The sequence below is a fragment of the Vigna angularis genome, chromosome 1 (assembly GCF_016808095.1).
Source record: "Vigna angularis cultivar LongXiaoDou No.4 chromosome 1, ASM1680809v1, whole genome shotgun sequence".
NCBI classification, from domain to species: Eukaryota; Viridiplantae; Streptophyta; class Magnoliopsida; order Fabales; family Fabaceae; genus Vigna; species Vigna angularis.
This window is the reverse complement of record NC_068970.1, coordinates 2,453,445-2,466,412: the sequence shown is the minus strand read 5'-3', so window position 1 is coordinate 2,466,412 and position 12,968 is coordinate 2,453,445. Positions and strand designations below refer to the sequence as shown.

At 29.0% G+C, this 12,968-nt stretch overlaps 2 protein-coding genes across 4 annotated transcripts; both read right to left on the bottom strand.

The window, feature by feature from the left end:
- Window positions 1-1,606: 1,606 nt before the first annotated feature.
- Window positions 1,607-2,932, bottom strand: LOC108340137 (translationally-controlled tumor protein homolog). Its single transcript, XM_017577362.2, has 5 exons — window positions 2,666-2,932; window positions 2,422-2,495; window positions 2,178-2,303; window positions 1,934-2,091; window positions 1,607-1,849 (listed from the first exon to the last, which is right to left on the bottom strand). Exons 1-5 carry the CDS (start codon window positions 2,691-2,693, stop codon window positions 1,732-1,734), a joined length of 504 nt encoding a protein of 167 aa, XP_017432851.1. The 5' UTR covers window positions 2,694-2,932; the 3' UTR covers window positions 1,607-1,731.
- Window positions 2,933-5,621: 2,689 nt separating this feature from the next.
- On the bottom strand, window positions 5,622-12,471 carry LOC108323749 (ubiquitin-like-specific protease ESD4). Of its 3 annotated transcripts, XR_001831721.2 has the most exons (10): window positions 11,284-12,471; window positions 11,014-11,090; window positions 10,840-10,933; window positions 10,610-10,708; window positions 9,590-9,682; window positions 9,376-9,495; window positions 7,681-7,784; window positions 6,776-6,848; window positions 6,061-6,326; window positions 5,622-5,874 (listed from the first exon to the last, which is right to left on the bottom strand). XR_001831721.2 is itself a non-coding variant. In XM_017556465.2 (9 exons), the coding sequence occupies exons 1-9, from the start codon at window positions 12,115-12,117 to the stop codon at window positions 6,264-6,266; spliced, it is 1,557 nt and encodes a 518-aa protein (XP_017411954.1). In that variant the 5' UTR covers window positions 12,118-12,471; the 3' UTR covers window positions 5,622-6,263. The 3 variants fall into 3 exon arrangements, 1 of the variants encoding a protein (XP_017411954.1); XR_001831722.2 differs by lacking the exon at window positions 10,610-10,708; XM_017556465.2 differs by having other exon boundaries at window positions 5,622-6,326.
- Window positions 12,472-12,968: the final 497 nt, after the last annotated feature.

Sequence of the window (12,968 nt, the reverse complement as noted above, 5' to 3'; positions counted from 1 at the left end):
CATGGCTCAATACTCATAAATCATTAGAGAGAGAGGGAGAGACCTCTAACAATTCTAACAATTAAAGTAAAAAAACATGTTACAAACTATGTATACAAATTTCAGCTCGATCCAATGATTAACTAGGTATTCGTAATTATGCAAAACAAAACATAAACAAAATGACATTTATATTTCTCTCCAAATTGAAAAAAGTTATTTCTCTAACCACATGTCTTTAATTATCAATCATTGTAGTCATATTGAACAAATATGTGTTATAGACTATGCGTAAAAATTCTAATCTCATCCATAAAAGTTAAAAAAATGATTTTATCAAAATCACATGCATTACAATATTTAAGATCTCATTTTATTAATTCATGAGGTTTACTCAAAACAAGTTTTATTATAATAATTTTTATCAAAATAACTCATAACTTCAAATAATTAAAATCTTGTACAATATAAATAAATAATATATCAATTTACACTAAAATAATTTACAAAATATTGACTAAGAGAAAATATATATATATATATATATATATAAATATTGATATAAAAAAATACCAAATAAATCAAAACACGTACCAAATAATATATCTAACTTCCCTTACTTTCAAAATTATCTAATTTTACACTTAATCAATTTTTATAACAGTATATAATATTAATATCACTTAATAACCAAACAATTATCATAAATTCCAATAACCATACCATTCAATTTAATTTATTAATTTAAAGAAAATAGGTTATTATAAATAAGCTAACTGTCAATATTTTAAAATAAATTTTCCAAGTTAAAACTTCATAATTATTTCTAAACTATTTTAAATGGTTTCTCAAACTATTTTGAATTTTAATCTATTCAGAATGTTTTTTATTTTCTTAATTTCAACTTGATGTAACAAGATTTTTAATTGAAGAAGAAAAAAAATGAAATCAAAAGAGAAAACGAAAATGTATTTGGTTTGTGTGAAAGAATTTTATAATGAGAAAAAAAAAACTTTTCCTGTTAGCCTTACTTCTGATTACCATTTATATTATATTAATTTATTATTATATGTTTACTATATTAATGATGAGAAAAAAATAATCATTTTATTACATTATATTTTTTTTTCTATGTATTAAGACAATCATGCTCATTCACAGATATACAAATGGATAATAAAAACGAATAACAATAAAGACATATTATATAATCACAGACATGATACTTTCTAATCATAATATGTACCAATAATAACTAAAAACTTGTTTTAGATAGCTTGCTTACAAAATTTTAGAATATTTTGCAAAATAACTCTGTAAAAATTATTCTGAACAATGGTAAATAATTTTTTTTATTAATATGTTCCAATTGAGTGAATTAACAATAAACAACATTTTTTTGGAATTTATTCATAAATACAAATAACCAGTATTTTATTAGGGTAATTCAAGATTAATAAAACCTGAATCATATTTATATAAATATTTTTAACTCAAACATAAAATAACGAAATTATAATTTTTTTCTAATATATTACTCGATTTTCTTATATTATTTCTTTTTAACGTGGGATGGGAAGTCAAATCGAAATCTTATTAGACATTTTGAGTTAGAAAGTTTAACAGGTAAAAGAAGAATTAATAAATTAAACAAAAGGTCTGCTACATCCATAAAGAAAAAAAAAAGTAAAATTAGACAATGCTAAGACCACAGTACCAAAAAAAAAAAAATTCCGTGTGTAGCTATGTGGCTTAGCACTTCATCTCCTGGAGAGCATATGCAAAGTACAGAAACGTGGGATCAGTGGCACCATCCTTATAATAAGCAAACACCAAGCTGCCATCATCATGCATACTCTCTCCAACAAAGCTGCAAATTTAATAAAAGCTTTTCGTTAATCAACATGATTTTAACAATTACAACCAAAAAAATCATACAACAAGTGACACTTACAACTGAAGATCCTTAATCTTGGAGAGCAGGAATTTAGTTGCTCCTTCAATGTGTTTTTTGAACAATTTTTGTTTCTCCTCGTCAAGTTTCTGGATCAGCAGCTTAATATACCTCTTCATGAACACAAGAAACTGCTTCTTGTCAAAACCAGGTTGCTCCTGCAAAACATTAATACTACAAATTTAATCCATGAAAATACTAAAACTCAAACAATAATTGGGGAAAAATATATGATTCTCGAAACCTGAAGTCTGAATGTGTCAACAATATCAACAACTTTGGTAGCTTGATCGTCAACACCTTCATCTTCCACACCTTCAGCAGAAGGATTTGCGCCAATGTCGACTTCAATCGCTCCTTGAACAACCCACTGCAAACCCAAAAAGAAAATGTCTTATAAATATACAAACCATGAGGACTATATAAGTAATTTATAATATTTGAATATATAAACAGGATAATCCATATATGCACAGTATTCAACTTACCTTTCCAGAAACTTCCCACAACATTCCGTTCTCAATTTCTCTGTAGGGGAAGGAGTCCGAGAGAAGTTCGTCACCTACACAACACCATACAAACAAAACAGTGAGAAAATCATGGCTACAGATTCTGAATAGTGTAAATTTCATGCAATTTCTATCAATGTTCAAAAACATAATAACAAACGAGAGATGTAATAATTAATAAACTGATGATTTTTCCAGAATATTGAAAATAGCAAATACATACCTGTGAGGAAGTCCTTGTAAACCAACATATTTGCAGAGATTTTCTCTGAGATCGTTTGGAAGAGAAGGTTTTTGCTCGGAAGGACGAGAGAGTTTGGAATTAGTTTGAACACTCTGATGCGAAGGCGCAGAGGTCTATTTATAGGGAGAGGTTTTTGAAGGAAGTAAACAAAATTTTCTATCTTTTCCTTGTTGATATAAATATGATATTATCTAATGATTTTGTTTTAAATCTTTTATGATTTATCTCTTAAAAATTATTCTCTTAAATTAAAAGATAAATTTAGATTGCAGTGATATAAACTAAAATATAGTTTAGACAATAAATTAAGTATTCAACTCATTTTCACTAATTGTTGGAATTTTTTTTTGTATAAATATTTTTTTCTTAAATAACATTTTTTTAATATTTTATTGAGTATTTAGTTTCTTTATTTTATACTATAATATTTCAATTTATTATCTTCTATCTATATCCGCAAATAGAATTTTAACATAACAATTTGTTTAAAGAAGAAATTAAGGTGTTAAAGATTAGTGTATTTCATTCGAGAAAAAAAAAACTTATTTAATATTGATTAAAAAAATATTCACCTCAATGTTAACTGATAAAATTCTGATTAATGTCACTTTATAAATAATCTTAATTAATATTATAGTAAAAAAAAATAATTGATTAATGGATGTTGAAAAGTAATTCTAAATAAAAGAACATTAAAGACAATTTTTTTTTCTTAAAGAAAAGAAAAAAATTAAAAAAAAGAACATTAAAATCAAAAATTAAAAATAAAAGAAGAAAAAATTAATTTAAAATTTTACATTAAATTTTAATTTTTTTAAAAGAAAAGAAAAAATGATTTGAGAATGAATAAATCAGTTTCATAATATTAATTGGGTACTATAATTTAGAATGAAATTTGTTATTATTATAATGATTGATAAAAAAGATGAGTGAGAATGAAAAGATAAACTTAAAATTTTATAATATTATTATTATTATTGTTATTATTGTTTTTTTAAAATTCAATAATAATAAATTTTCAAATTACATTAAAAAAATCATAAATAATTTTTTTATTTTATAAGTAATTGTAATTTAAACCGGACATTTTTAATTAATTTCTTTAAATTATTTCCTTTATAATTTAATTTTAAGTTTTTTTTTTCTTTTCATTTAAAAAAAATTAAAAACAAAAGAAAACTTGACAGTAATAATGTTTTGATAATATTAATTGTAACAACAAATAATAAATTTCATAAATAGACTTTAAATTTGATTTCACATTAAGAAATTAACTTTAAATTTACCTCAATCTAAAAAATTCGGTTTTTGACTTGAGATTTGCACTTATAATTTAATCTTATTTTTAATTCATATGAAACTTATAATATACGTCAAGCATATATAATATAATATTGAACATTAATAATTTGTAAATAATAATGTAATACTAAGTTTATTTAAGATGTTTTTTTCTTAAAAAATATTATTGAAAAAATTTGATACTGGAATATATATATATATATATATATATATATATATATATCCAAAATAAGAAATATAGTTACTTTTCTTAAATAATATTAAATATTTTAATAAAAATGTATTACTATTTTATTTTTGAAAAACTTATACAAATATTGCTAACAATATATTTTATTAACAAAATAAAATTTAATTATTTGCATAAAATCGTAACTTCCAGTAGTTATGATTTGCAAATACTATAAAGTTAGATTCAACCAAACGTCCATTAAGTTTTCACCCTTCCTGCAAAAAAAAGGAATATAGTACTAAAAAAAACGAATATAAATAAAATAAAATAATTTCCAGGTAAACCCAAAATCTAAATCAAATATATCATATTACTTAAGTTTAAATTTTAATAAAATAGACAAATTTCAATTAATAATAATAATAAGATGTTATCATTTAAAATAAAGGAATATAATTAATTTGTTAAAAACTTTGAAATATTTTAATTTTCAAATTTTAAAAATAAAGGAATATAATTCTTTTAATTTATTTTCCTTAAAATGTAAACAAGTCAAATATTTAACATGAAACATTATATATAAATAAGTTAAATACTAATCTAAAACGTATAACACTTAAATTTTTTTAGTAATAATTAATTTTTTTAAAAAAATATTCATTAATTTTTAAAAATAGGAAACCAAGATGTATCAGCGTCAAAAATCGAGAACTCAAAACACATAATCTTTTAAAGTAAAAAATATAAAATACAATATAAAAATAAAATATTACATAAAAAAAGTTTAATATAAATTTAAATGTTTTTGGTATCTCTAACTTAAAATAATTTTATTTTTATTCTTTAAAAGGTAGTTCTGTCAATTATATACTCCGAATTTTTTTTCACGTGATTAAAAATTACACATTATTTATGACAACATATTCGATTTTATCACTAAATATCCAAACATGTTTAATTTTCCTCCCAACTTATTCATTTGAAGAGAATCCGAGGGCAGAAAATCATCTTTTTTTCCCCGAGGTACATAAACTAAAACATCATTTTAAAATTTGAAGGCTGAAAATTAAACTGAGACTAAATATATATTTAAACAACTAATATAAGTGACGATATTATGCTTTAAAAAATAATTTATACATATCTGTAAATCTTATTAAATGTTTATCTGAAAAATACTTGTACTAAACTTAAAAGACCGGTAAATTTTAGAATTAATGGATCAATGCCGGGGCCGAAGTGATGATCACAAGGCCGAAGAAAAGACCTGTAGTTTAATTATTTTCAGAACTGCGTTCTCTGCGTGTAAACTGAATTTTATTAAATATTAGGAAAAGTTAATGTACAGATAAAAAATCTCTTTCAAAATTTGTCTTAAATAGCCTTCATTATATTCAACAATTTTCTTTCTTTTATATGATAAGAAGAAAATAAGGGATAAAACCATCAATTCAGATACTAAATCTAAATTGAAATTGAATTCACTATACCGAAGATTTTGAAATTGAATCAGTTTTACTTTAAACAGATTTCTGAAAAAGAAAAGAAAAAGAAAAATATATATACTTAATAAATAAAGTCTAATTCCTAAAATTAGTTGTTCTAAACATATTCTAAATAACATTGCTTCACATAAAATGAGAGTAAGTCATAATCAAAACCAAAGTAATGCCCCGTTTTCTTCACTGCTCTTAATTCGCCAGATACGAGGGCTCTGCATCACCGCACAAACAAGTTCAAAATTCAGTAGAAAAGGACGCAAATAGTAACTAGACACCAAAAACGGTGAGGGAACACAGTTATCATTACATAATTAAAATCACGACCTTCTAACGCATCTATGATTCACCTTTGCGTAGCATATACAACCTAATGCATACTACACTACCTAATGGTGTACCTGGATATCAGGACGATGTGCATAATAAGTCCAGTCCACAATCTAACAAAAGCCAGAACTTTTGAATGGTTATGGCCAAGATAGTGACAGCAGGAGTGACGGATACTTCATCAGAAAGTGATCAACTGATTTGACGTAATGACTGTTTCAGTTTTCTGACGAGTAAAATCCATTGGGGAAATACAGATAAAACATTCTTTAGCTCAGTCAGCTCTTAATCTCAAGATTTCCTTAGCTGTTCTGCGCCGGAAGTACGACATGTGTTCCTACCATTAGAATTATGGGAAGATGAATTCAATTCAGAAACCACATGAAAAAAATAGTTACAAAAAAACGCCTTCCTCAGCCAGTATATGGAGGCCTAACTTAAAGAGTAATTCGTTAGTTCATTTTAGAATGTTCCGTTGGGCTAGGAAACTTGGGTATTAAAACAGCTATTGGTCACACCATAGACAACATACAATTTTTAATCTTAAAAAGAAACTTCAAGTAATTTAGAAGATTTGAAAGTTGAAATGTTCTATTATGCAAAACTCTAGGTAGCAACGCAATATATCCTTTATAACAGTAAGAAAGTATTCCTTATCAAACAGGTGAGTGAAATGACTTACCAAATAAATCCATGGCTTCAGGAAAAAAAAAATTCAATGCTATAAAATGAACAGAAAACAAAGGCATGATTTTCTTACAGAAATAGAAAAGTATAATATCCAACCTGGTTGAAACACAGCTCCAAGTTTCTGCTATAGAAGTCAGCGTATTTGATCATAAAAACCCCACAATCATACCTGTTTAAATATTAAGTTGCATTTAGAAAACAATTCGCCCACAAACTACAGGAAATACTGTTCAGAGCTACAAAAGAATAGAATGAAAAGTGAGATTGTATTCGTAAAGTATTGATGTCTAAAAAATTTCTTATTTTAAGTCCTACCAAGCTCGCAGTTAAATAAATTCTTTCCAATAGAGTGTAATAGAAGAACTTGGTTAGACTATTCAGAAAGTCTTTATCCAATGCTAAATAAACACCAATTTCTTAAAATAATCAAAACTTGTGATCTACATTTATATTGGGCAATTGACATGCCATCAAACTCTGGTGAACAAAAATCATACACAGTAATAAAACTACGACAAATGATCAGCATGACTACCTTCAGAGAAGAAAGAAAATTAAAACTTCCTGTAGTGAGCCCTTAGGACTAATTAATCCATACAAAGTCTTGATGATAAATAATAAACAAATTAATTGACAAAGAGTCAAAAAATAGATCTTCCGGTAAATTCAAAATTTATGGTCGGATGCATAAAATCTATTTATGGTGAGTTTTCTTATAACCAATCAATGACAAGACAAACATTTATCCCTTTCATTTCCAGACTAATTCCCTTTTCGAATATATTATATCTATACAATGATATTTCATTTTGAATCTAGAAATTGAAAGAATATATTAATTATATAAGGAAATCTGACCCAATAAGATATATATAATTCATCAGCAGTGGGAATTTACCACCGATTATTTTTTTATTACAGAAGATATTTCTTCATTTTTATAGGGGGGAATGCTCAACTAATGATCTATTAAATGAATTGCAAAAGATAAGAAAACAAACCCATTCTGCTGCTCAGGAAGGTCTTCAACAAATTCTTTTTCCCAAGAACTTACATCAATATCTTTTCCAGTCTTGTCCTTTACTTCATCTACAATATAGCTAGCCTGGTAGACATCAATGATAAATATCAGAAATTGCCACACATAAATGCTAAGAAATCTACATATTTTCCCCGAGTTCCCATCTATCAAGCCCTGTGAGGAACACGGACTTGTTCCCTAACGGTATTGTGAGTGATGACATAAATATATTTCTTCTAACCTTGAAAATGTTGTCTCAATAACTAAACGTCTAAAAACATTATACAATCCAGAGTCACACTCACGCACCTCATCAAAGCCAAATTCGTTTTTTTTGTGTATCATATATTGAAGATCTCATGTTACCTAAAACTAGCTTATATCCAACATATTGAAGATCTCATGTTACCTAAAACTAATAAGATCATAAACACAACTAATGCAACAAGTATATTGATAATATATGCAGAATGTCTAAATCCGTTGTCCAAAAGTTTAATGTTCAAATTCAAATACCAAGTCAACTTTCCGGCACACACATATTGGGGCCCTAATTATGTTTGTTTTATAATTAGGTGGTTATTCCATTCCATATAGCTCTTGGTTGATTATATATATATATATATATATATATGTTGTAGGCTGCCTGAAATTACACTCTAGGCATTCAATGATTTGTTTTATCTCTTTCCCTTTTTATCAATTTTGATTGTTTTGCTTCCTCAATCCTCATCCACCTAAATTTATTTTTAATGACCGGATTGAGGCATAACAGACACATGCATAATCTCTTGACATCACCACATGGCCTGGACAAACAAGATGTTCAACCCATCAAATTGAATTCTACGCATCATACCTAAGTTTTCTTAAATAACCTGGTATCAGCACTGTGAACAAATTTTTTAAGCCCTTTTGTCCCTCTGCACCTACATTATTTTTTATCAACAGCACTGTGAAAAAAACTTATAAGCCCTTTTGTCCCTCTGCACTTAGATAATTATTTATTTGGGAATTTTGTAGTGAACTGAAATTAAAACAAGATTCTGGGAAGGTTCTAATTCAATTGAGAGCAATCCAAGTGCATCTTCATCTATTAAAAGTAGAAGTGAAAATGCTCCCAGGAACATTTATATTAATTGTAATGGGAAAAAAGTTAATGTAATTATTGCTCAAAGATTGTGAGTAGAGGAATATTTAGATTCAAACATCATCTTGCCGGAAGTAGGGAGGAACCTTGTGTTTCTTTTTCTGATGAAATAAAAAATTTGATGATCAAAATAGTTGCAGAAGCTAAAGAAGCTTCATTAAAGATGGTGATGGAGATAATGATGTCATTAGAGGATTAGACATAAACACTTGACATTTGAATTTATGTTTTACAATATTTGCATGAACTTATTTATTTCAAGTACTTTTAAGTTATATAATTTTGTGGACTTAATTAAATTAGGATGTTATTCATATAATTTTCGTTTTCATGTGAAGTAAACTCTTATAAGTTTAAGAGTCAAGTTTACTGGACTATCACAAGTTTATCAAACTCTCGAATTTGACAATCTTGATTAAAAGTGTTAATGATTCTTGATTGACACCAACTCGCTGTCATCACTTCCAAAATATCCTTTTACAAGCAATAGGCAGATAGGAACACCAAACTTACAGTTAAACTTACCAGAACTTTCATCACATGGGTATCTATTCCTTTCAGTGAATCCAAGTACTGAAATTTCTTCTCTTTCTTATTGATAACAGCCAAGCACCAATGGATCTCTTTATGGATAGGAACAAAAATCTACAAAAAACAAATAAGGTAAAAGGTCAGCATAAAAACCAATTTTGATGATTATAGACAGGGGAAAATTTAATAATTCCTTCAATATAATTACTTTATCACATTCATGTAGGCCATATCCCAGTTTCTTTTGGCTGGTCCATCTCCTCACAGATTTGAAATCATAACCACTCTTGCCACTTATTAACTGGTAAGTAGAATTCAGAAATAAAAACGTCAATGACAGATCAATATGACTAAATTGCAGATAAAACAAAAGATATAACATGCATGATGTTTCTATTTCTCCTGTTTATGGCATGGATAGGGGAGTCTTGTTCATAATATTGATATTGGTTTTTGTTAAAGATATTATTTGATTACATTAAATAGGGAGATATGATATGATTTGAGAAGGAAATATCTTACCAAATATTTCTCATTGTAGATATTAATTTTGTTCCTTATTATTGTAACTTTTCTTCTTTATAAATAAGAATACTCATGTATCTACTCAACACAAGGGATTCATTATATTCCTCGATTTCTCTCTTCTAACATGTTACCAGAGTACTACCATCCTCCATAACTTATTTTGTCACTAATTCTTTCAACAGTTTGTATCCAACTCGTAGATTCAACCACACACCCAACCCCAAAAAAACCACCAGGTTAATCCGAACTGGTAGAACTGTAGGGTAATAAACAAATTTTAAACAACCATGGCAAAAACTCTGCCTATGTATCATCACATAGTCAGTCCCATGCGCAGATAAAGGATTTGAGTCAAGCAGTTGACAACCAACATAACTTTATTGACAGTGAATTTGTCTTCGTCTCTTTTATATGTAAATATGTTATGTTTTATTATTGATCATGAATCTTATGACTCATGATTCGGAAAATGGGCTTTCAGGTTCACAATTTGTATCCGTATTAAACTATTGTGTTTCCAATGGAAAACATTTTAAGACATTCTTAGAAACCTTTTTCATTACTTTTACTTTCCATGGAAGAAATGAGCCCCAAAATAAATCTACAAAACATGCCCTGGAGGATTAAAATAAAGCACAGTCGAAAGATACATGTGTTTGCAAGCATTATTCAGTTTATATGGATAGTAGAAGCCTACTACCTTCTTGTAGAAAAAGGTATTGAAAAAATGACAGTTCAGAAACTTCTGGGGCTCTCTTCTCTCCCTTTCTTTTAGCAATTCAAGGTACAAATTTATTACCTGGAAATGTAAAGGTATAAGATCACTGAATTTCAAATCATTAACATTGATATTTTAAGTCAGATATTAACTTTCTTCTCTTCTACAACAATTCAACATAGTTTAAAGAAACAATAAGAAAACAAGGTAACCTCGTCATTTAACCATGCACCCGGTCTAAGGCATTGAAATTTTTCTCCTGAGACCTCAATGCAAGATTTCTCATGGGCAACCAAGATCTTCCTCCTGTAAAAGTAGGCCCTCAATAAGATAAGGTACAGCTTAAGCCTTTGTCAATTGCTTATAGCAAAAAATTCAAAAAATACCTGTTGGCAGAAAAGGCACGTGTAACCTCAACTTCTTCCTCTTCAGTAAGAGGAATAAAAGGTTCAAATGGCACTTCCTGAAAGCCATATTAATTTTTTATCAACTGCACTAACATTTACAGTTTCCTATGGCTTAATAACATAGTGGCACATTTCAATACATCATTCATAAATGTTGAACAAAACAAAAGAGGAAAGCATACACCTAAGCAATAATTAAAGCCTCATCAGGCAAAATATAGAAACACAGGGCAGTTAACAAGTCTTTACCTGTACTAGTTCCTTCTTCGGGCGCAACAATTCAAATGTGGACCTACGCTTCTCGTTAAGCTTAATTTCAGCCGACAGCCTCTTAAGCGTATCCGAGCGCTTGTCAACAGCCTCAAGCAACTTCTTGTAAGCATGAACATCCGAAAGATCACGCTCGGGAGTTAAAGACAGAGTGCCGAACATCTTCACAGCATTAACAACATTCAAATCGCCGTTAGTCAACTCCGAAACCACAGATGAAGTTGACAGCTGCTGAGGACCGCCACGCACATCCTTAGCTTTCAAATCCTTCACTTCAGTCACAACCAAATCACCCTCTTGCCATTTGTGCTCCGTCACCACAGAGCGCATATCCCGTCCATCTTCCCTAAAACGAACCTCCTCCACACCTGAATCTTCGGAAACCATGCCCTTGGGACTACCATCATCCACTTCTATCACCTCCTTACCCTTTTCCCCAAACCTAATGCTAGCTAACGCTGAATTCTTCGCCCTTTCGTAATTTTCACTCAGCGTGTTGCCCATATCATTAACAATCTCTTCCTTGCGATCATAATAACTACTACTGGCATTCAAGCTCGATTTCATTCTATTAAAGGTAGGAAAACCAAACTTACGGGGTCTACACGGCGCGTGAACCTCCCTACGCCCCAGTGGCTTGGCTTCAGGATATTTGGAAATTCTGGAAACGATACTACTCGAGGATAACACAGAGTGCGGGTGGTTGCCGGATGTTGCCGACAGTCTGAGCCTTTTGGAATTGGGAGATGGAAGGTGGTGACCCACGGAGAGCCAATGCTGGCGGCGCTTGCCGTTGCTAGTTACGACGGCCATCGGAGAACAAGCATGTCCAGTGGGGGTTGGGAGAATTGGGGATTGGCCGAAACCCTGGAGGAAAAAGGAAATGAAGAGAAACGTTGCCTTAGGGTTTATGAGAGCGGCATAGGAGAGAGTGAGAAGGTGGAATTGAGAAATGAGGTAAACGGAATTGGGTGGAAGAGTTTGAGCGCGAGAAATTGAAAGGTGAAAGGTATGAAGAGATGAGAAGAGAAATTGGAGTGGGGAGTGAAAGATGGTCTGGATCTGTGGGTGATTGGCGATTCACCTCCGCCGCCTGTTCCGCCGAGGATGACCTTTTCTCTTTCTTCTCTTTTTCGCCGCACAAACAACAACTTTCTTCCCAGATTTTACCCTTTAATTAAATATTTATCTCTTTTATCTTCCGCAAGTTAACTTTAATCTATATGAAGACCCACTTAGAATCAAGTCAATGATATTTATTTTGACATTTTTTTTAAATATTCTGCCCCACTGTGATTTTTTTATTAAGCTTAAAATGCATCAGTATAATAAATATATATATATATATATAATATTATAAAAAAATCTAGATTAAATTTTTTTTTCTTAGAATTAATCGATAAAATGGCTCCCTCAATATATATATATGACTGAAAAAATTAATGCTATTATATAGAGTGATGAAGAAAATAGTTCCATGCATACTCTACATACACAAATTTATCAAAAATTACTGGTTTTACCACTTGGCTATTAAACTATGTATTAGTAACAAGTTCGTAAATTAAGAGTTTTTTTTTTTACAAATACATAATTGTAAAAAGAAAAAAAAATAAAGTTCTTCAAATTAAAAATAATTTATATAGAAATTAATTTGTAAAAAT

Coding starts and splice junctions, on each gene's coding strand:
- LOC108323749 (XM_017556465.2), bottom strand. CDS start 12,117: ATGGCCGTCGTAACTAGCAACGGCAAGCGCCGCCAGCATTGGCTCTCC. Junction 11,091..11,283: donor CGAAGAAGGAACTAGTACAG/GTAAAGACTTGT, acceptor TATGGCTTTCAG/GAAGTGCCATTTGAACCTTT. Junction 10,934..11,013: donor CGTGCCTTTTCTGCCAACAG/GTATTTTTTGAA, acceptor CTACTTTTACAG/GAGGAAGATCTTGGTTGCCC.
- LOC108340137 (XM_017577362.2), bottom strand. CDS start 2,693: ATGTTGGTTTACAAGGACTTCCTCACAG. Junction 2,496..2,665: donor TTACAAGGACTTCCTCACAG/GTATGTATTTGC, acceptor GGTGTTGTGTAG/GTGACGAACTTCTCTCGGAC. Junction 2,304..2,421: donor TGTGGGAAGTTTCTGGAAAG/GTAAGTTGAATA, acceptor TTGGGTTTGCAG/TGGGTTGTTCAAGGAGCGAT.